Source organism: Ornithorhynchus anatinus, chromosome 10 (genome assembly GCF_004115215.2).
Source record: "Ornithorhynchus anatinus isolate Pmale09 chromosome 10, mOrnAna1.pri.v4, whole genome shotgun sequence".
Taxonomy (NCBI): Eukaryota; Metazoa; Chordata; class Mammalia; order Monotremata; family Ornithorhynchidae; genus Ornithorhynchus; species Ornithorhynchus anatinus.
The window spans coordinates 58,625,172-58,645,635 of NC_041737.1; the positions used below are offsets into that span (position 1 = coordinate 58,625,172).

The 20,464-nt window shown below is 63.9% G+C and overlaps 1 protein-coding gene across 2 annotated transcripts; it reads left to right on the forward strand.

Annotated features, from left to right (window-relative positions):
* Positions 1–1,872: 1,872 nt before the first annotated feature.
* On the forward strand, positions 1,873–16,382 carry IKZF4 (IKAROS family zinc finger 4). 2 transcript variants are annotated; one of them, XM_029074056.1, is made up of 8 exons: positions 1,873–1,935; positions 7,429–7,483; positions 10,802–10,909; positions 12,299–12,559; positions 12,653–12,820; positions 14,234–14,383; positions 14,557–14,688; positions 15,381–16,382. In XM_029074056.1, the coding sequence occupies exons 2-8, from the start codon at positions 7,444–7,446 to the stop codon at positions 16,274–16,276; spliced, it is 1,755 nt and encodes a 584-aa protein (XP_028929889.1). In that variant the 5' UTR covers positions 1,873–1,935; positions 7,429–7,443; the 3' UTR covers positions 16,277–16,382. The 2 variants fall into 2 exon arrangements, with proteins under 2 accessions (XP_028929889.1, XP_028929892.1); XM_029074059.1 differs by having other exon boundaries at positions 10,806–10,909.
* The last annotated feature ends 4,082 nt before the right edge of the window (positions 16,383–20,464 follow it).

The following is a 20,464-nucleotide window of genomic DNA, read 5'->3' on the forward strand; positions in this document are numbered from 1 at the left end:
GACATAGTTGTACTCTCCCAAGCACTCAGCACAGTGCTCCGTGCCCGTTCACAGTCGATCCCGCTGATGCTGAAGAGGGCTGGGAGCAGGGGAAGGACTAAGGTTTGGAGTCTGAATCGCCAGTGCTGACTGATGCCCTATAATAAGAGGAGCAGAGTGGCTTAGTGGAAAGAGCCCGGACTTGGGAGCCAGAGGTCGTGGGTTCTAATCCCGGCTCCGCTACATGTCAGCTGTGTGACTTTGGGCAAGTCACAACTTCCCTGTGCCTCAGTTACCTCATCTGTCAAATGGGGATTAAGACTCTCAGCCCCACGTGGGACAACCTGAATACGTTGTATCTACCCCAGCGCTTAGAACAGTGCTTGGCATAGTAAGTGCTTAAGAAATACCATCATTATTAATAACCACAGCAAAAGCCCCGCTCTCCACATCGTCCCCACGGTCTTTCATGATGCTCAGGGAGGGAATTGATTGAGCGCTTGGGAGAGGTAGAGTTAGCGGACAGGATCCTTGTTCACAAGAAGTTTGCAATTAGCAGTATTGATTGAGCACTTATTATGTGCAGAGGACTGTACTAAGCACTTGCAAGAGTACGAAACAAGACAGAGAATCAATGCAGAATGGACGGGTGAGGAGAGGAGCTTGAGGGGACGGCGCCCTCACTGTACAAAATGCGAGTCACCTAGACTGTGAGCCCGTTGTGGGCAGAGAATGTCTTTTATTGTTGCTTAATTGTAGTAATAATAACGATGGTATTTGTTAAGTGCTTACTATGTGCCAAGCACTGTTCTAAAGCACTGGGGGTAGATTCCCAAGGTCAGTAGGTTGTCCCACGGGGGGGGGGGGGGGGGGGGAATCACAGTCCTTCATCCCCATTTTACAGATGAGGTCCAGAGGTCCCGAGAAGTGAGTGGCTTGCCAAAGTCACACAGCTCATAAGTGGCATTGGTGGGATTGGAACCCACGGCCTCTGACTCCCAAGCCCGGGCTCTTTGCACTAAGCCACGCTGCTTCCCCAAGTGCTTAGTACAGTGCTCTGCACACAGCAAGCGGAAAAAGCCTGGGCTTGGGAGCCCGAGGTCATGGGTTTGAATCCCGACTCTGCCACTTATCAGCTCTGTGACCGTGGGCAAGTCACTTCACTTGTCCGGGCCTCAGTTCCCTCATCTGTAAAACGGGGATGAAGACTGGGAGCCCCACGGGGGACCACCTGATGACCCTGTATCTCTCCCAGCGCTTAGAACAGTGCTCTGCCCATAGTAAGCGCTCAACAAATACCAACATCAGCATTATTCTTCTTCTCTGGGCCTCAGTGACCTCATCTGTCAAATGGGGATGAGGACTGGGAGCCTCACGTGGGACCACCTGCTGACCCCGTGTCTCCCCCAGCGCTTAGAACAGGGCCGGGCACATAGTAAGCGCTTAACAAATCCCGACATTATGATCATGATTAATAAACAGGAGTGAATGAAGGAGGAGTGCGGCGGGGGCGGCCCCGTTTTCCCTCAGCGCGCCGGGGATCGACGAGCTCGGGGCTCGGCTGCTCTCCCCTGCCTCCCTCCCCCCCCTCCCCCCCTCCGACGCTCCCGCTCGGGGCGCTCGGCGCTCGGCCGCCCCGCCTGTCGCCTGGCAGTGGGACCGGAAGTTGTTCGGGGGAGGGGGAGGGAGGGGGGGAAGCGACTGGGGGGGGGGGGGGGGAGACGGTGTCGGGGTTGGGGGGGGGGGTCGGTCCCTCCTCAGGTGAAGCCGCCGATGGAGATGGAACCGCCGCCGTTGGCGCGCGCCCCGGCCCCGGCCCCGGCCCCGGCCCCGGCCCGGCCGCCCTCAGTGACCCCGCCCCCCCCCGCGAGGAGCCGGTCGGGCCTGGGGGGGGGGGGGGGCCGCCGCCCCGCCCCCTCCGACCCCCCCCGCCCTGCGCGCGCGGAGCCGCCTCAGGTGAGGGGAGGGGCGGGGCCTGCGCGCGCGCGGGGGGGGGCGGGGCCCGAGCGCGCGGGGGGCGGGGCCCGAGGGGGCGGGGAGGGGGAGGGGAGGCCTGAGGGGCGCGGGGGGAGGGGGCGGGGGGGGGCTCCCTTCGCCTTGGAGGGCTGCACGAAGGAGGGGGCTCGCCGGGGGGGCGGCAAAGAAAGGGGTCGTGTATGTGTGTGTGTGTGTGTGTGTGTCCGTCCCACCCCGGGGGAGGGTCGAGGTGCGGGACCCCCACGGTGGCGGGAGGCGGGTGCGGGCCACCCCAGAAACTTGGGGAAGGGGCAGAGCCCGGCCTGCGCGGCGGGGAAACTGAGGAAGACAGCCCGGGCCTGAAGGAGAGAGGCTGCGAGGGGGGCCGCTGGGGCAGGACCGGACCCCGGGGACCCCGGAGGAAGGGCCCGGCCGAACCCCCTGCCCAACGACCTCCCCGACGGGAGCTCGGTGTCCCCGACAGCCTGTCGTCTCCCCCGATGGATTCTCCCTCTTGCTTCTGATTCCGTTCCAGAGATCGGAGCCTCGGCCGGGACGGGAGTTTGTCGACGGATGGGCTCCGGGGAAGGGCCGGGGTCGGGGATGCCCTCCCCTGGGGGGGATCGGTGTCCCCGAGGGACGCCCGCCTTGGCGTCGCCCGGTCCGCCTCGCCGTGGGAAGGCCGGACGGGCGGCCTCGTTCCCCGTCTCCCACGGCCGGGGCCGCCAGGGCTGCCCCACGTTGGGGGGCGTCGGCTTTGGCGGTCCTCGCTCTCCCCACCTCCCGTCGCGGGGTGCTGGCTTGGCCCGACTCTACCGGGCCCCTCCGGCCGCGAAGGCTCCGCTCCGCGGAGGCTTTCCGGAGACCACGGCTCCTCCGTCGCCCCGCTCTAGGGTGGAGCCGCCGGGCCGGGGTCGCCTTTCCCCGCCCAGCGACCCCTGGACCCTTCCTCAGAGCCCTCAGGCCCCCTACTTGCCCGGACCCTAGCTGGGAAGGGCCAGGCCCTCGGCGAAGGGCCCGGACCGACAGACGGGCACCATCCCCTCTCTGTCTGGCGCTTGGGGCCACTTTCCCCCAAACCCTAGATCGGTCCTGGGTCCCAAGGTCCAGCGACCCCAGGACCCTGGATCGTCCGCTCGGTCCCCAGGGCCCACGGGGAGAAGGCGCTGTGCCTTTGCGGCCCTGTTTGAGGGGTGGGCTAGCGTCACCGGGGCCGCCCCTTCCCCGACCCAAGGTTTCGGCCCCCGATCCCCGGCTGCCCAGACCCATCACCCTGACTCTGGGTGGTCCTGGCCCCGGCCATCCTGAGGGCAGGGTTGGAGCCTCCTGGAGCTTGGGCTCCGGCCTCAAAATCCCCACTTTGGTCTCTGTGGCCGGTGCCGACGGATTCCCATCCCACACCCCAGGAAACTCAGCGGGCACTGGGCAGACGCTGGGCAGGCCTGGGGCTGGTGATTTCCCGGGAGAGCGGGTGACCATAATAGCCTCAGGGACAGCCACTGATGGTTGGTCCCAGGAGCTCCCAGGACAGAAACTACTGCTGTTTCTAGGAAGCTCCCGGCCCGATCGGAAACCTGGGGGGAGAGAGGTTGAGTCCTAAATGAATCGGCACCTCGGGCACCTGAGCTCCTCTCAGTCAGACAAGATATATTTATTGAGCGCTTACTGCCTGTAGAGCACTGTACTAAGCGCTATCAGGAGGGCCGTGGCCACAGCCCCTGAAGTGGGCGTATTTTGTCCCCAAAGCAGGAGCAGAGGAGCTGTCGGAGGCCGAGGGGGTTTCCCGTGGCTTCCTCAGCTCAGGTGCACGAAGCAGAGGAGGGCACTGTGGGTGCAGCTCGGTGTCACGCAGCCGGGGCAGAGCCAAGGTTCGGTTCACCCCTCTTGGCGACAGGCCGCTCATTTCCAAAGGGGCTCGACTACGTCAGCGGCGGGCTGCCGTCTGCCCCGTCCCCCAGCTGAGGGCTCTCGGGCTCAAGGCCAAGAGGGGTGAGGGTGGGAGAGGACGCTGGTAAAGTCAGACGGGTGGGGATGAGAGCAAGGGAGGGCAATGTCAACAAGACAGTCCTCCAGCAGGACCATGGTCAGAAGCTATACGTGTCATTGATGGCCCGAGGGCCCTCCCAGGGGTCAAACTAAAGGAGACCCAGCACAAGAGAAGCTGACCAGGGCAAGGGCCCACCCCCTCTGGCCTGCTAGGGAAATCTTGGAGCTGCCCAGAAGGTGGAGGATTCGGGAAACGGGCTTTGTCGGGCTCCTGTGGAGCAACTGATGCCCACCTCGACCCTCTCTCACTCCAGCCAGCTGACTCCCTTGACGCTGGTGTCCAGTCCCCTCACCCCAGCCCAGCTGCCCTAACCCTAATCCTAACTAGTTAAGGTTGACTGACAGACTGACTGACTGACTGACCGACTGACTGATGGGAGCCCAGGTGCCCGAGGTGCTGATCCACTTAGGACTCAGCCTCTCTTCCCTCCGGATTTCCAACCAGACCTGAAGCTTCCTAGAGACATCAGTAGTTTCTGCCCTGAGAGCTCCTGGGGCCGACCATCAATGGCTGTCCCCGAGGCCACTGTGCTTCCCATTCTCCCTGGAGACCACCAGCCCCCGGCCTGACCAGTGCCCACCCAGTGCCCGCTGAGTTTTCTGGGGTGAGAATCCTTCGGTACCAGCTACAGAGAGGCCAAAGTGGGGATTTTGAGCTAATTCGTGTGGGCCCTGCCTGGAGCCTGAAATTCTGCCCCGCTTCCCGTTCGGGGAGGAGGTGGCCACCGGTCTCTGCTCGCTCTGCTGTCCCGGTGCCCCCTGAGCTGGAACCAGAAAGTCCCTTGAAGCTCCGGGTGTTTGTGCCCCGGGGGCAGCCCCCTCACCCAGCTTGGCTGTGCCACCCCCTGGAACCAGGAGGAGAAAACCCGTGGCATGCGGGCGGCCTGGTGTGCCTCGAAGTGGCAGGGCCCGTCTAGGCCCTGGCCCCTGACCCCCGCCCGACCCCTGTGGCCCCTCGGTAAGAGCAACAGGTCCGCAGTGGGGGGTAGGGGAGCTGAGGCCAAAGCCTGAGAGGAACAGCAGGTCTGAGCAGAGGACTAGTTAGCCTGTGGTGTGGCTCTGACGGCCCTTCCCAGCTGGATCTGAGGTGCCCCCCAGAGAACCGGTTGATGCCCCGGCCCAGCCCGCAAGCAGGTGGGCAGGGGCGTTTGGGGGCCCTGGACTCAAGCTCGCCGTCGTCTTCACCCCCGGGGAAAAATGAGTCACCCCAGGAAACTGCCGTCTGTGTGAGGGAGCTGGCGGGGCTCTCCCAGAGGGCAGGGGCCCCGGGAGATAGCATCTCGACCCTAAAGGTCGCTCAGAGCCTCCGAGTCTCGGAGTCTAGACCCCACTTCCTTGGCAGGGCCCCGGGGGCGGTACTCCCCCACCCACTCACCTCTGACCGGCAGAGTCGGGGTCCTCGCTCTGTGACTAGGGGTGGAGATTCAGCCTGAGGCCCAGTCACTCGGACGGCCACTGGTGAGACTACTTTCATGCCCCGGGCTGCTGGGCTGACCAGCTCCCGGGCCTCCACAGCCTTTGTGGCCTCTCCTTCTCCGCCCCGACACTAACCCGGTCGGCCCAGGCCCGCAGGGGCTGGAGGGAAGGCAGATTTGGAAGCTTCACTCTCTCTCTCCTCCGGCCTGAGTCTTGGGAGACTGGAGGGCTGTGAATTATTGCCGCCGCCAGCCTCTGTGCCACCCCGGGGTAAGTAACCCTGAACTCTGACCGCTGACCCAGCGCCGGCGAGGCATCCAGGCCGATCAGTCTGTCAGGGAAAAGCTGGCAGGAAGTGGGCAGCAAAGCGTGCCACGGCTCCCGTCCGACGCTGCTCCCCCGCGCCCCTCCCCCCAGATGGAAAATCACCCCCGCAACCCTCCCGATCTGGGCCCGGCATTTCCCACGCTCGCCGAGAGCCCCGCTCCGGGGGCCAGTGGGACGCCCCGCTGCAGCCTCCGGCCTCAGCGCGACCTACCCCCCTCACCTCCATCACCACAGCGCAGCCCGGTTGGGGCCTCGGAGTCCCAGTCGCCCCCGACCCGTGCCTCTCCCGGTTCCAGGCTGGCCTCTGGAGGAAGAGGCTGTGGGTGGGACAGAGCTTCTTTCCCCCTCCCACATCCCCCGCGGTCACCGAGTGGGCCGGAGTGAAGAGGAGCAGGCGGGGAGCGGGGCGCTGGGAGGGGCCCCGTACCCCCAGCAGCCTGACTTTCCAGGGGAACCCGGGTCCCTTCCCCTTCAGGGTCTCCAGAGTGACATCTGGCCAAGGCTGCTGTCACCCACACCCACTCCTGAGGAGCAGGTGGACTGGGCTGGGGGCAGTGAGCCCGCACGTGAGTGTGTACGTGTGAGTGTGTACATGTGAGTGTGTACATGTGAGTGTGAACGTTTGTGGGTGTGGGTGTCCCACGCCCAGAGCATTAGGGGAGACTCCCAGCCTCCAGCCAGCAGTGACTAGGAAGCCACTTTGGTTCACTTAGACCGTGAACTCCGTGTGGGACAGGGACTGTGTCTAACCTGATTGTCTTGTATCTACCCCAGTGTTTAGTGCAATGCTTGGGGCATATTAGGCACTTAAATATTATCACTATGGCCCCCACAGGCAGCTCAGTGGGAACCTGAGGGCCCACCTGCTGCCTGGACTCCAAAAGGTCCTTATTCCTCTCCAGTTAATTCCCTTTGACCAATTATGACTTTTAATCGTTCCCTGCTCCTGCCCACTTGGGACCGTCGCTGCCGGTTTCCGTCCGTCTTTCCCCAAGTAGGGCGGTCCGGGCTCTGCTTCCTTCTTTACTTGCGGTGGAAGGGGTAGCAGGTGTGGGAGGGAAGGTCACTTAGGGGTGTGAGATGCTATCAGGACCCCCTACCCACTTCCTCCGGCATCTTGGGACTCTCTCTACTCTCCCTCTCCTACCCCCAGCCTTTCTGCATCTCCCTTTCCCTCTTCCCCCTCCCTCTCATCTGTCATGGCTGGAGAGGGTAATTGAGTAGCGGGTTTGGTGGGGCTCTGCCTTGTGGCCCCTGGTTCTTCTAGCCTTGGTGTGCCCAGGGCAGCTACTCTTCCCCCTTTGGGTTCCCGGAGGCTGAGGTGGGCCAGAGGCTCCATGCGCCAGCCGGCTCACGGCCCTTCTGCTCTCCCCGCCCCACCCCGCCCAGCCAGACCCCTGTAGAGGCTGCTGGCCTCCCTGGACCCGTCTCGCGGTGGGTCTCCGGTGGAGGCAGAAGGGCAGCGGCCCCAGGGCTGCCTGTGTAGCCCCCGGGGGCACGGTGGTCACGGGAGCTCTAGCACCCGCCGAGGTCGGGGATGTTGGCCAGGATGGCAGCCAGGTGGGAGCCGAGGCAGGGGACAGGAAAGGATGACCTCCAGAGCGGGACACCCAGTCTGGAGGCGGGGCCCCCCCCCCCCCCCCCGCCCCGGTCCACGCTCTGACACCAGTCTCTGTCTCTCTCACTCTCTTCCCGCTCCGGCAGCCGAGCCTCTCAAAGATGGACATAGAAGATTGCAACGGCCGCTCATACATCTCTGGTACGTGTTCCTGTTCGCTGTCGTCTGGGGGTGCGGCCCACTGACCCGGCTGGGCCAGAGCCTGGAGCTCGAGGGAGGAAGGGAGAGGTCGTTCTCCAGGCCGCTGCTTCCATTCAGGACCTCCCCGGAGCCCGTTCCCTCCTACAGGTCCCACAGAGCTGAGGTTTGGGCCGAGAGCCCAGCAGCGTGAGGATTGGGGTGCATTCATTCAGTCGTATTTATTGAACGCTTACTGTATGCAAGGGATTGTACAGGGGCCCCGGGGAGGTCTCAGGAACCTGAACGCCCGGCTGGCCTGGGAAGGAAGGGGTAAAAGAGCAATCGGGGGTTCAAAGATTCTCGGAAGAGGCATTTTTCTTTTCCTTCAGCCCCGCCCTTCCCCCCCCCCCCCGCCGCTGTTCCCCCAGCTCTTTCTCCTCTCTCCCGCACCCCCACGTCCCCAACCGCCTCAGCTTCCACCCCACTTCCAAAGTAATACCAATGTCTTATAGCCATCTTTAGAGATGGCTTTTCTTCTCAAAGAGCGCTCACGTTTACGTAGGTCATTTTTGTCCTCACAGCATCCCTGTGAGATAGAGGTGGTTCCTAATCTCCCCATTTTGCAAACAAGTAGCTGAGGCCCAGAGAAGTTAAGCTGTTTGCCCAAAGTCATCCAACCAGCCAGTGGCGGAGCTGGGATTAGAAGCCGGGTGGTCGGTCTGCCGATTTTCCACTGGGCCACATCCAGACTGCCCTCCTTACTGGGTAGATGTTCGTGGTAGCAGCCCTCTGCGAGATTGTTGGATCCCCGGGCCGCTGGGGCATGGCGTGGAGTGGGTGCGCTCGCCCAGGGCCACTAGGAGCCCCGGGGCCAGAGGGGAGAGGCAGGGGCAGGCAGTTACTACAGTGGTTAGCCCGGAGAGAAGCCGGGTCCTGTGGAGTGGAAACCCAAGTGCGTGTGGGTGCCGGGGAGATGAGGGGTGTTAGGTGTGTGTCGAGGGTGGGGTTGGGTGGCAACGAGGTTGGTCACCTGTGATGCGTCCCGCCACCCCTGCCGGGTTGCCCCTGGATAAGGGAAAGCCAAAACCAACCCCACCCTGACCCCCTCCCCGGCTGGGAATCCTGCCTTGGCCACTGCATCCCTTTGGGTGAATCAGCCCGCACCCCCCACTACTGGCCTAGTTCTTCCTGACCCCACTTCCCCTCCCAGACCCCGGTCGGTCCCTCCTGATCCCCTTCCTTCCCTCTCCCCCGAGTCGACTTCTCCTGACCCCTCTTTCCCTCCCCCACCCCGGCTGGTCCCTCCTGACCCCCTCCTCCACCTCTGTCCGGCCCCTTACGACCCCTTCCTTCACCCTTTTCCTCTCCCCACCGCCCCCGGGTCTGGTCCCTCCAGACCCCCTTCCCCACTCATCTGGACCTTTTGACCCTCGTCTGATCCTTCCTGCCCCCTTTGCCACTTCCCCCTGCCCCTGGTCCAGCTGAGCAGCGGGCAGATGCCCGTCGCTAGGGCTGCAGACCCCAATCCCCAAGCTCCTGCTCCTGCTGGCGGTGGCGAAATGCCGGTCACTTCCCTCTCTTCCAGGAACCCTGGCTTCCTGGAAGGTAAGCGGCAGGCGGCCCCCCCCCCCCCCCCCCCCGCCGCCAGCGCCTAGTCCCGTACGCCCGCAGTGTTGCCTAGGCGGCAGCGAGGTCACCAGCAGCCTGGGGGGGGGCAAGCCAGCTCAGGGTGGAGAATGCGCATTGGGGAGGGGCCCGGCAGGAGCAGAGCACAAGCAAGCAGGGAGAGGGGGACTCCCGGGCCTCTGGCGATGGGAGCCCCGAGACCCCCTCCCCCACCTAGCTTGGGCTCCAGGATGCCCGCCAGGGGATGGGGGAGTCCCAGGAGCAGTCTGGGTGGCGGCTGCCCATGCCACCTCCCGGAGCACGGGTGCGGTGGGGGCAGGGGCCGCTGGAGAGCAGGGGAGCTTGGCACAGCCCAGTTTCCGGTCCCGCCGCCCTCCGTCCGCCGAGGTGGAGGTCCGAGCCGGGTCATTTTGCCCCGCCTCAACCCTGAATTTCCTGGTGTCCTCAAGGCCCCAGCAGCCCCAACAATCGGTGCCTTTCTCCACCTCTCAGTGCCTCTCTTCCCACCATGACCCTGGATGATCTCTCTCCTCACACCCCCCCCCACCTCAAGATCAAGTGCCTTCTATCCCCTCCCCCCCCATGGCCTCCCGGTCCAAAGTGTCTTCTCTCTGCCCCCACCCCCTCACCCAAAGTTCCCAAATGTCTTCAATTTCCTCAAAACCCTCCCCTGCCCACCCCCCGTAACCCCATGGCCTCATGGTCCAGAATATCTTTTCTCCCCCTCCAAGGCCCCGACTGTCTCCTGTCCCCTGGCCCAGAGGGCGCCTCCCTGGCCCGGAGTAGCCCCGCTATGTCCCTGGCCCAAGCCACCCAGTTCGAGTATTCGACCAACTACCACTCAGCCCGCCAGAGACTGGCTGTCGGCAGGACCGGGCTAGGCCTTGGCTCTGCCAGGTCGGGTTTGCTTAGGAGCCCAAGACCATCAGTTGGGACGGGTCGGGGCCGGTCACTTGGTCTCACGCTGGGAGAGCCAAGGCCAGGGCCCACCACGCCCCTTCCACCCATCCCCTCCATGATTCGGGCCCAGCACAACTCACTACGAATCCCACTAGCCCCAGCACGTCCGGAAGAGGATCAGATGAGTGCGGGGCAGTGCCGCCCAGCTGCCGGAACTTTGGCCTGGGAGACCCCCGCCCTCTGGAGAGGGATGGCGGCTGAGAGGGATGAACCCTGGAACCTCTGAGCAACTGGCCAAAGGCAAAGGCTTTTCCCTCCTCCCTTGCAGGCCTGGTAGCCCCCTCCTCCCCCTCCTCCCTTCTGCCGTGGGTTGGGGGTTCTCGGCTGGGTGCCGGTTTGGCCGGTGCGTGGGTGTGGGTAATGTGGGGTGAGGGGGTCCATGTGTGTGTATGGGGGTGAGTGTTGGTCCCACGCCCTGTCCAGTGTTGGGGCTCAGGGGACCAGCAAGTCCCTCCAAGGTGGCCGAAGAGAGCAGGACGTGAGAACCGTGGGGATCCAGGTCACCGGCACCTGACCTTCCCCGTTCCCAGCCCCCGCTCAGGGTGGGGGGTCCCCGCGAGAGCCTCGGCCCCCATTTCCTGTGGTAGTCAGGCAGTGACGCAGCCTTCCCCTCTCCCGCGCAACCATAAAGAGGGCGGCGGCTCTCCGGGATCCGGCACCCCGGGTGTGGAGCGTCCAGCATCTTCTTCCCCCAGGCCCTCTGGCCTCTGCGCCTTCCCCCCCCGCTCACCGTCCCTGCTCCGTCTCCCCAAGGTAGCGGGGACTCATCTCTGGAGAAGGAGTTCTGCGGGGGCACCACAGTGGGGCCTGCAGTGAGCACCCCAAACAGCCAGCACTCTTCCCCCAGCCGTTCGCTCAGTGGTGAGTACCCCCAGAACTCCCCTCGGGCCCCTTCCCCTCTCATCGGGACCCCGGCACCCAGCGCTCTTCCGTCCAGCCCCCTCCCCGGCGCCAGCTCAGCGGTGAGTGCCCCTCCACCCAGACCCCCATCCCTCACGCCTTCTAGCCCCAGCCTCGGGCAGAACGAGGCCCCGTGTTGGGTGCTGGTTTGATGATGGAGACCTCTGGGACGGGGAAAGGGTTAAGAGCCAGAAGGGAGGGCTGCCCCAACTCCCCACCATCCTCGATGTCCCGCTTGACCCAGTGATGAAGGGGGAGGGCTTGGCTCCAGGGACCACCCGCTGGGAGGCAGGGAGCAGCGGGACTCCATGGTGGCCCCACACTAAGGACAGAAGCCGTGGCCCGGGGTACCCTTCCAGGCGCCTAGTACAGTGCTGGCTGGGCAGCCATAGTAGATGCCATCTTTGAGTTGGCTGGGGCAGGAAATCAGGAGGCCGGAAGGCTGGGGTCCGCTGACTGCCTGGGGAAGGTGGGGGTGATTTGAGAATATGGGGAGGGCTTGTCCCGTGGCTGGCCCCCTCGAGAAGACCCCCTCCATAGTCATTGGACTCCCAGGACTGCTCTTGGCCTGTTTCCCTGAGGCTCCTTTTCCGGGGGAGCCAAAAGGCGGGGACAGAGTGGAGCGGGATGGAGTTAGTTCAGAGCCTTGAAACCAACCTCCGCACCACCCCTGCTGTTCTGCCCCTTCAACCAATTATGGCTTAGAAAGGGGTCTTGGGCTGAAACGTACCTGTTGGACTTTATGTGCCCCGCCGCCCCTCCAGAATGTCCGTAGCCCCCAGGATCTCCGGGACGGGACATTCCCCGGAGGTTAATGAGGGGAACCCCGGACTAGCGTTTACCCCTCCCTGCCTTACCCCATCTCTCCTACCCCAGAGGCCTTGTTCCTCAAGCTTCCCTCCACTGCCAACACGCACACCCCGCAGGCTTCCCTTACAGAGCCTGTGCCCCATCCCAATCCCGATCCCCATCCCGGCTCCGCTCTCCGCGGAGGGCGGGACTGGGAGGGACTCGCTGGGGAGGGAGAGGAGAGAGGGGCTTGGGGCTGGGAGGGGTGGGAGAGGCGGGGCGGGAGGGTCCCAGGGCAGGGAGGGGTGAGTGGGGTGGGGCGGGAGGGTCCCAGGGCAGGGAGGGTGGGTGGGGCCGGCCGGGCAGGTCCCAGAGCAGGGAGAGGTAGGAGGGTACCAGGACAAGGGGGTGGGGTGGGAGGGTCTCAGGGCAGGGAGGAGTGTGGGGGTGGGGGGAGGGTCTCAAGTCAGGGAGAGGTGGGCGGGTCAGGAGGGTCCCACACGCCCCACTTTCCGGTTGTGGCGGCAGCCGCCAGTCTTAACCACCCTCCCGCCCCCCCAGCCAATTCGATCAAGGTGGAGATGTACAGCGATGAGGAGGCCAGCCAGCTGCTGGGTCCCGAGGAGCCGCTGCTGGACAAGGAGGGCAGCGTGATCGTGGACGACTCGCTGTCCGAGCCGCTGGGCTACTGCGACGGGAGCGGGCCCGAGCCCCACTCCCCGGGCGGCATCCGCCTGCCCAACGGGAAGCTCAAGTGCGACGTGTGTGGCATGGTCTGCATCGGCCCCAACGTGCTCATGGTGCACAAGCGCAGCCACACCGGTGAGGGGGGCGAGGGGGCCTGCGGGTGGGCCGGGCCCGGAGCGGCTCCCCGGAGCTGACCCCCCGGAGCTGACCCCCCGGTGTCCCCCGCAGGCGAGCGGCCCTTCCACTGTAACCAGTGCGGAGCCTCCTTCACCCAGAAAGGGAACCTGCTGCGGCACATCAAGCTGCACTCCGGGGAGAAGCCCTTCAAGTGCCCCTTCTGTAACTACGCCTGCCGGCGCCGCGACGCCCTCACCGGCCACCTGCGCACGCACAGCGGTCAGTCCCCTGCCCTCACCCGGGCCCCACGCCCCTCAGCCTCCCGCCCCGGCATTGGGTCCGTAACCATCAGTCCCCTCCCCTGGGCCTGGGTACCCCTGGCCGTCAGCCCCCTGCCTCGGACCCTCCACCTCCGTGGCCCCCAGTCCCTGCCCCATCACTGGGTCCACTGCGGTCAGCCCCCCGCCCCAGACCCTGCAGAGCCACAGTAGTCAGCCCCAGGCTCCGCACCCCCAATAGATGTCAACCTCCTGTCCCGCTCACTACTACGCACCCTCTTTGGTATGGGGGTGGAGGGGGAAGGGTGAGTTGTGCCTAGATGGGTGATCCTTCTCTGTCCCCGCTGGCCTGATGGCCCTCCTCCAGACTTTGAGCCATCCAATCAATCAGTGGTTTTTATTGAGAGGTTACTATGTGTACAACACTGTATTAAGCTCTCGGAAGGGAACAACAGAGTGGTGAAGACTTTGTTTTTTCAGTGCAGAACCAGATGCCCCCTGCAGTGCCCACCCCTCCCTGCTGCTTCCTGATCCTTTCAGGTGCCCTCCTGCTGGATCCTACTTGGCTGCTGGCCTGGTCTACCAGCTTCTCCCTAGCCATGGGCATGTCTTTTCCCTGGTGGGGCAGAGTCCCAGGTTTCTCCCTGAGATTAAAACCCCAGCTGAGGGAAGGGGCGTAGTCCTGCTCCTAATCCAGGGAACGGACTCAGGGTCTCTCCCCCTGCTTCCCCGCCACACTCCTGCCACCACATGTTCGTATCCCAGCTCAGATTCTTGCTTTACCTGTTGCCAGCCCGGGCCCCACGACCTTGTCTCCGGGGACCCCCAGGCTCCCCACACACACACACACTTAGTGCACCCCTCGAGCTGGACTCGCCCAGTTCTCCTCCAAGGGCACCAGATGGGTCCAGCAGGCCCCACTGCACTCGGCCAAGCTGTTTGGCCTCAGTGCCCCAGCCTGGTCAGGGCTGGGGGTGGGGAGTGGAGGCTGAGGGCGGGGACGGGCCCAGGGGGGCAGGATGGGGCGAAGCCGGAGGTCGAGGCCGTCGAGGCTCTCGGTTCTCAGCAGCCCGGGGCCCCGCTCTCGTTCTCTCTTCCGCCACGGGAAAGCAGACAGTGCCGAGCCAGTGAGAAATCCCCGGTCTCGCCCCCGGCCCGCTCACACACAGCCTACCCAGGAGAAGGTTAAACCACAACGTGGGGCGGGGCCTGGGTCCCCTGGCTTGTCCCCGCCAGGTGCACTAGGAGCCCACCCCAGGGGCACGATGCGTGCCAGGCCCTCAATCTCGGGGGTCCGGGGAGGCCTCTGCCTGGTTTCACGCCGCCAGCCTTGGTGGGCCCCTCTCCGTACTCCTGGGTCCCACAGCCCCCCTCCCTCCTCGGCCTCGGGGTGACCCCCCCCATTTCTCCCCAGTGTCCTCCCCGACGGTCGGCAAACCCTACAAATGCAACTACTGCGGGCGCAGCTACAAGCAGCAGAGCACGCTGGAGGAGCACAAGGAGCGCTGCCACAACTACCTGCAGAGCCTCAGCATGGACGGTCAGCCGCTGGGCGGCCAGCCAGGTGGGCGGGTGGCCAGGACGGGGCCGGGCCGGGGGTGGGGGACCCTTCAGGCGCTCCCCACCCATTCCTGGGGGGCGCTCCGGGAGAGGATGCGTCGAACCCAGAGGTCTGGGTCCCCGGGGTTCGGCCCTGCCCGGACCATGTGGCTGACCCCTCCCCGCCTTTTCCCACAGGCGAGGAGATGCGGGAGCTGGAGATGGGGTCCGACTCCGTGCTGCACCCGTCCTCCGAGCGGCCGGTGTTCATCGACCGACTGACCAACAGCCTGACCAAGCGCAAACGCTCCACCCCGCAGAAGTTCGTAGGTAAGGAACCCACCGAAGGGGCCCGCCGGCCCCGTCGCCGGCCCCGTCGCCGGCCCCGTCCCCGCCCCACCCCACCGGTAGGCGACAGAACACGGCTTCGCCCTCGCCACCAGGGGGCGTCAGACCCGGCCACCGGCGAAGGCGACCATGCCCCGCCCCCGCCACCAGGGGGCGTCAGATCCGCCCCCGGACGCCAGGGAGAGACCATGCCCCGCCCCCGCCACCAGGGGGGCGACAGATCCGCCCGAAGCAGCGCGGCTCAGGGGAAAGATCCCGGGCTTGGGAGGCGGAGGTCGTGGGTTCTAATCCCGCTCCTGCCACTTGTCGGCTGTGTGACTTTGGGCCAGTCACTTCAGTTCTCTGGGCCTCAGTTCCCTCCTCTGTCAAATGGGGATGAAGCCTGAGAGTCCCACGGGGGACACCCTGATGACCTTGCATCTACCCCAGCGCTTAGAACAGTGCTTGGCACAAAGTAAGCGCTTAACAAATGCCGTCATTATTATTATTATTATCATCCCGGCCCCGCTGCCGTCTCCGTCTGCCGGCTCAGGCCCGCGGGGCGGGGGCGCGGATGATGCTGGGACGAGCGGGAAAGGGAGGGGAGCCCGGGCCGCCTCCCGCAGGCCCCGGGGGCGGGGGCAGGCAGGGGCGAGGACAGCGAACCTGATCCCCGCCCCCTCCCCTTCCCCCAGGAGACAAGCAACTCCGCTTCAGCCTCTCCGACCTCCCGTTTGACGTGGGCGGCGGCGGGGGCGGCTATGAGAAGGACGTGGAGCTGGTGGGCCACCCGGCGCTGGAGCCGGGCTTCGGGGGCTCCCTGGCCTTCATGGGAGCCGAGCACCTGCGGCCCCTCCGCCTGCCGCCCGCCAACTGCATCTCGGAGCTGACGCCCGTCATCAGCTCGGTGTACACCCAGCTGCCGGCCCTGCCCGGGCGGCTGGAGCTGCCGGGGCCCCGGGAGCCGGGCGAGGGCCACGAGGACCTGCCCGACGGGGGCCCGCCGCCGCCGCCGCCGCCGCCCCCGCAGCCCCCGCCGCCGCTCCTCTACCGGCCGCGGGGCGGCCCGCCCGGCTCCCCCGGCGCCTCGCCCAACGGCTGCCAGGACTCCAGCGAGGCGGAGAGCGAGGCGGAGGAGCGGCCCGGGCCGGCGGCGGGGCCCGCTCCCAATCCCGCTCCCGGTCCCGGTCCCGGTCCCGGTCCCGGTCCCGCCGCCGGCCCCGCGCCCCCGGCCCGGCCCAGCCCCGCCTACGCCAACGCCAACCACGCCCACAAGGAGGACGGCAAGCTGGGGCTGGGGCTGGGCCTGGGGATGGGGCTGGGCCTGGGCGAGGCGGGGCTGGGCCGGGGCGGAGCGGCCCCCGGCCCGGCCCGGGAGAGCCTGCGCGTGGTGGGCGAGGACGGCGAGCCCGTGCGGGCCTTCCGCTGCGACCACTGCCGCATCCTCTTCCTGGACCACGTCATGTTCACCATCCACATGGGCTGCCACGGCTTCCGGGACCCTTTCGAGTGCAACATCTGCGGCCACCACAGCCGCGATCGCTACGAGTTCTCCTCCCACATCGTGCGCGGCGAGCACAAGGTGGGCTAGCGCGGACAGGCCTTCTCCCCCTTCTCCCTCTCCCTACACACACACACACACTCGGTCCACCCCTCGGGGTCTCCCCGGCGGCCCGTCCCCCCCCCATACACACACACACACACACTCTCCCCCATGACCGCTGACCCTTCCGGGTCTCCTTGGTGGCCCGCCCCTTCCCGCATCCCCGGTTCTGTCGACTTGCCCACCTCCTCCTGGAGAGTCACACTGCCTCCACACACACCTTTGGGGTCACACACAGACAGACACACCCACCCACCCCTCCGGTCTCCCACGGACCCTCTGAGGCCGGGCCGGGCCAGATTGGGCCCGCGGTTTCCCACGCCCCCCCCCCCCCCGCCCCCCTGCCCCGCACACACACTGGGTTATTTATTTCACTGGCAGTTTGGGCCGCTTTATTTTTGTGCTTTCCAAACTGCCCCTGCCGGCCTCGCCCTGAGAAGGGCCCTTAAGCCCCCTGTTACGGGAGCCTCTTCGGGGGACCTCCCCTCCTCACTTCCTGGTGCCCCTCTCCCGACCCCGACCCTTCCTGCTCCCAAGGGGCCGGGACGGATGAATGAAGGATTTTCCCGTTTGGGGGGGGCGGGGGGCTGTCCGCCTTTCCCCTCGCCTACAGTCCGCCCCCTCGCCCTCACCCCCCTACACTCAAACTATGAACGGGTCTCCCGTGCAGAGGGGTCCCCTGGGGCTAAAGGTCTGTGTCGCCCCCCTCCACCCCGCTCCTCTCCTTCCTGCCCCTAATTGTGGGGGCCCAGGCCCAGGCCCAGGCCCAGGCCCAGGCCCAAGCCCAAGCCCGGCCGCTTCAGGAACTGTTGGCCGCGGGGCTTCGGGCTTCCCCGTCCCCTTCCCCCGCCGCCCCCCGCGGTGAGGGGTCCGGCCCGGGGGGTCGGGGCCACCGATTCTCTCCTTTCAGTTTCAACGGAACCAAAAATGGTCGTAGGGCAGGCTCCCCGCCCTGGGAGCAGGGGCTTCCCTCCCCCTCCCCAGCCCCAGCCCCAGCCCCGGCCCCAGCGGCCGCTCGCTCCTGGGGGGCAGCGGGGCGGGGGGCGTCGGCCCCCTCCGGCCCGCAGCGGCCGCCGCCCGGGCCCGGCCACCTGGAGTTTCAAACCAAAGGCTGTTCTTTTTCTACGTTTAAAAAAAAAAAAATAAAACTAAAACCAAACACAACCACCTCACAAGTTGCAACACTTGCTCCTTTCCTCTCTCCTCTGTGACGCTTCCGCCTTCCTCTCCTCCCAGCCGTGTGCCCCCAGCCCCCGTGGGGCCTCCGGCGCGTGTCCCGTCCCCGACCCCCGACCCCCGACCCGGCTCCATCCTCCCCTTCGCCCCCCACCCCCGGGCCTAGGCCCTGCTGCTCCCTCGTGGGAGCGCGTTTGGCGGTGACACCGTAGCAATAAACGGAGAAGGGGGCCGCCCCCGGCCCGGGCCCCGGCCGCCCAGGCACCCGAGCCGCCGGGTTCCTCCCGAGCAGGCCGGGAGGGGGTTCCAGCCGCCGGGGGTCCCGTCTCCCCCCAAGACCTCGGGGCTCGTTCCGGGAGATCCCCCCCAGGCCGGGGGAGGTGGAAGGCCTCGGAGGGGCCGGGGGCTCGACTGCTCTTCTTCAGACCTTCACTGCACTTAACCAAGGTCTGGGGAACACAGTCGTCGTCCCCGTCCCCCTCCAACCTTTCCCCCGCCCCGCCCAGGGATCCCCGCCCCCAACTCCTTTTGCAAAAAAACAAACAAAAAAACCCCAAAGGACCCGGAGAAGCGAAGGTTTCTCTGGTCTAACGCCTCCCCCGACCTCCCCCCCAACACCCTTTCTACACGATTCTTTTCCAGCCTCCTTTTAGCGGACACCGACGGGGTCCTCTAGTCACCGCCCGGGGGCCCTGCCCTGTACAGACATACAGAGATATATTTTTAATCAGACGGTATCAAGAACAAAATCAAACCCAGAATAAGCGGAAGAAAAGTGCAATATGCCCCGCCCCTCCCGTCCGCCCCATCCCCACCCCCGCCCCGGTTTTTCGTTTGTATTTTGTCGCCCGAGTCGGCTGGCCTCTCTTCTCTCGAATTTCCTTCCTCCTCCTCCTTCGGGGACTTGTTCTCAATCGGAGCCCCGACCTGCTTTTGAGACTTATCTGCGAAGCGTTTTTGTATCTGTAATATATTGTAAGTAAATATTTGTGTAACGGAGATATACTACTGTAAGTTTTGTACTGTACTGGCTGAAGGTCTGTTATAAATAAACATGAGTAATTTAACAACAGCCCTCGCGTCTTTGGAGAGTGACCCACACCGCCTGTGAGAATTGCCAGAGTACGCTACAGTAAGAGGGATTTAGCAGGCTCTGCTTGGGTCAATCAATCCATCAATCGTATTTATTGAGCACTTACTGTATGCAGAGCACTGTACTAAGCGTTTGGGAGAGTTGCAGTTTAACAGTGAATAGATAACATGCCTTGCAGTTATCACCATCACCTTGCAGTCCAGAGGAGGGGACAGACACAAAGAAAGAAATTACAGATGTATGCATGAGTGCTGTGTAAGTGCTGTGGGGCTGAGGGAGGGGTGAATAAAGGAAGCAAATCAGGGTGGTGCCGAAGGGAGAGGGAGAAGAGGAAATGAGGGCTCAGTCAGGAAAAGTCCCCAGGGAGGAAAGATGGGCAAGTGAGGGCTCAGTCAGGAAAAGACCCCAGGGAGGAGAGATGGGCCTGCAGTCAGGCTTTGAAGGGAGTAGAGAGCGGATAGGCTAGGAAGAGACAGGGCATCCTGGCAAGAGGCAGGACGTGAGTGAGGGGTCGGCGGTGAGCTAGACTAGATGGAGGTACAGCGAGAAGGTTGGCATTAGAGGAGGGGAGAGTTAGGGCTGGTTTGGAGTAGGAGAGTAGCGAGGCGAAGTAGGAGCCGCCAAGGGATTGCTTTGAAGCCGATGGTGAGGAGTTTCTGATTGATAACGGTGGAACTCCCAGCAGCCGGTGAGGTGTGACCCGCTAGGGCCTCCAGCAGCCCCATCCTCTGCTCCACACTTTGAAGGAGGAGAAGGGGACCCAGGCGGAAAGGGATGAGGGAGGGGAGGCAAAAGCAGAGAGTTCATTCATTCATTCAATAGTATTTATTGAGCGCTTACTATGTGCAGAGCACTGTACTAAGCGCTTGGGATGAACAAGTCGGCAACAGATAGAGACAGTCCCTGCCGTTTGACGGGCTTACAGTCTAATCGACGGGCTTACAGAGTTTAGAGTCGTTCCTTAGAGGGGGCAGAAGGGCTGTCCACCACCTGAGATTTAGACTGTGAGCCTGTTGTTGAGCAGGGATGGTCTCTATCTGTTGCCAAATTGTAGAGTCCAGGCACTTAGTAGAGTGCTCTTCACACAGTCAGTGCTCAATGAACACGATCGAATGAATAAGGGGAGGAGATGGGTGTGGGATTTCCACTTGCTTTCCCCTCATACACCTCCCACTCACACCAGTAACTAACGGAAAGCAAAGGTCACCCCACAATAATAATTGTGACGTACCAAGCAAGGTACAATCAGATGAGATGCAGTCCCTGTCCCAAATGGGGACTTACGTTTAAAAGCCACTCGAATACTCTCAATGAAGTCAATCAAACATATTTACTGAGCACTTACTGGGTGCAGAGCACTGTACTAAGCGCTTGGGAGAATACAATACATTAACAGACATAGTCTAAAGTCCTCAGTTCAGTGGGAAGAATCAATCAATCAGTGGTATTTACTGAATACCTACAGGGCTTGGCACCTAGTAAGTGCTTTTTATTATTATTCTTGTTATCTCATTATCGTTATTATAGGCACCTGGGAAAATTGTGTTATCAGACATGGCCCGGCACTAATCCCGACTTCGCCACTTGTCTGCTGTGTGACAAACAGGAGCAGCGTGGCTCAGTGGAAAGAGCCCGGGCTTGGGAGTTAGAGATCGTGGGTTCGAATCCCGGCTCCGCCATTTGTCGGCTGTGTGACTTTGGGCAAGTCACTCACTTCTCTGGGCCTCAGTGACCTCATCTGTCAAATGGGGATGAAGAGTGTGAACCCCCCGTGGGACAACCTGATCACCTTGTATCCCCCCCTCCCATGGCTTAGAACGGTGTATTGCACCTAGTAAGCGCTTAACAAATGCCAACGTTATTATTATTCTTAGAACGGTGCTTGGCACATAGGAAGCGCTTAACAA

Bases quoted from the DNA above. Each gene is read 5' to 3' on its own strand.
- IKZF4 (XM_029074056.1), top strand. From the start codon at position 7,444: ATGGACATAGAAGATTGCAACGGCCGCTCATACATCTCTG. The intron at 10,910-12,298 runs GTGAGTACCCCC...CCGCCCCCCCAG, and splicing joins CCCCAGCCGTTCGCTCAGTG to CCAATTCGATCAAGGTGGAG. The intron at 12,560-12,652 runs GTGAGGGGGGCG...TGTCCCCCGCAG, and splicing joins GCACAAGCGCAGCCACACCG to GCGAGCGGCCCTTCCACTGT.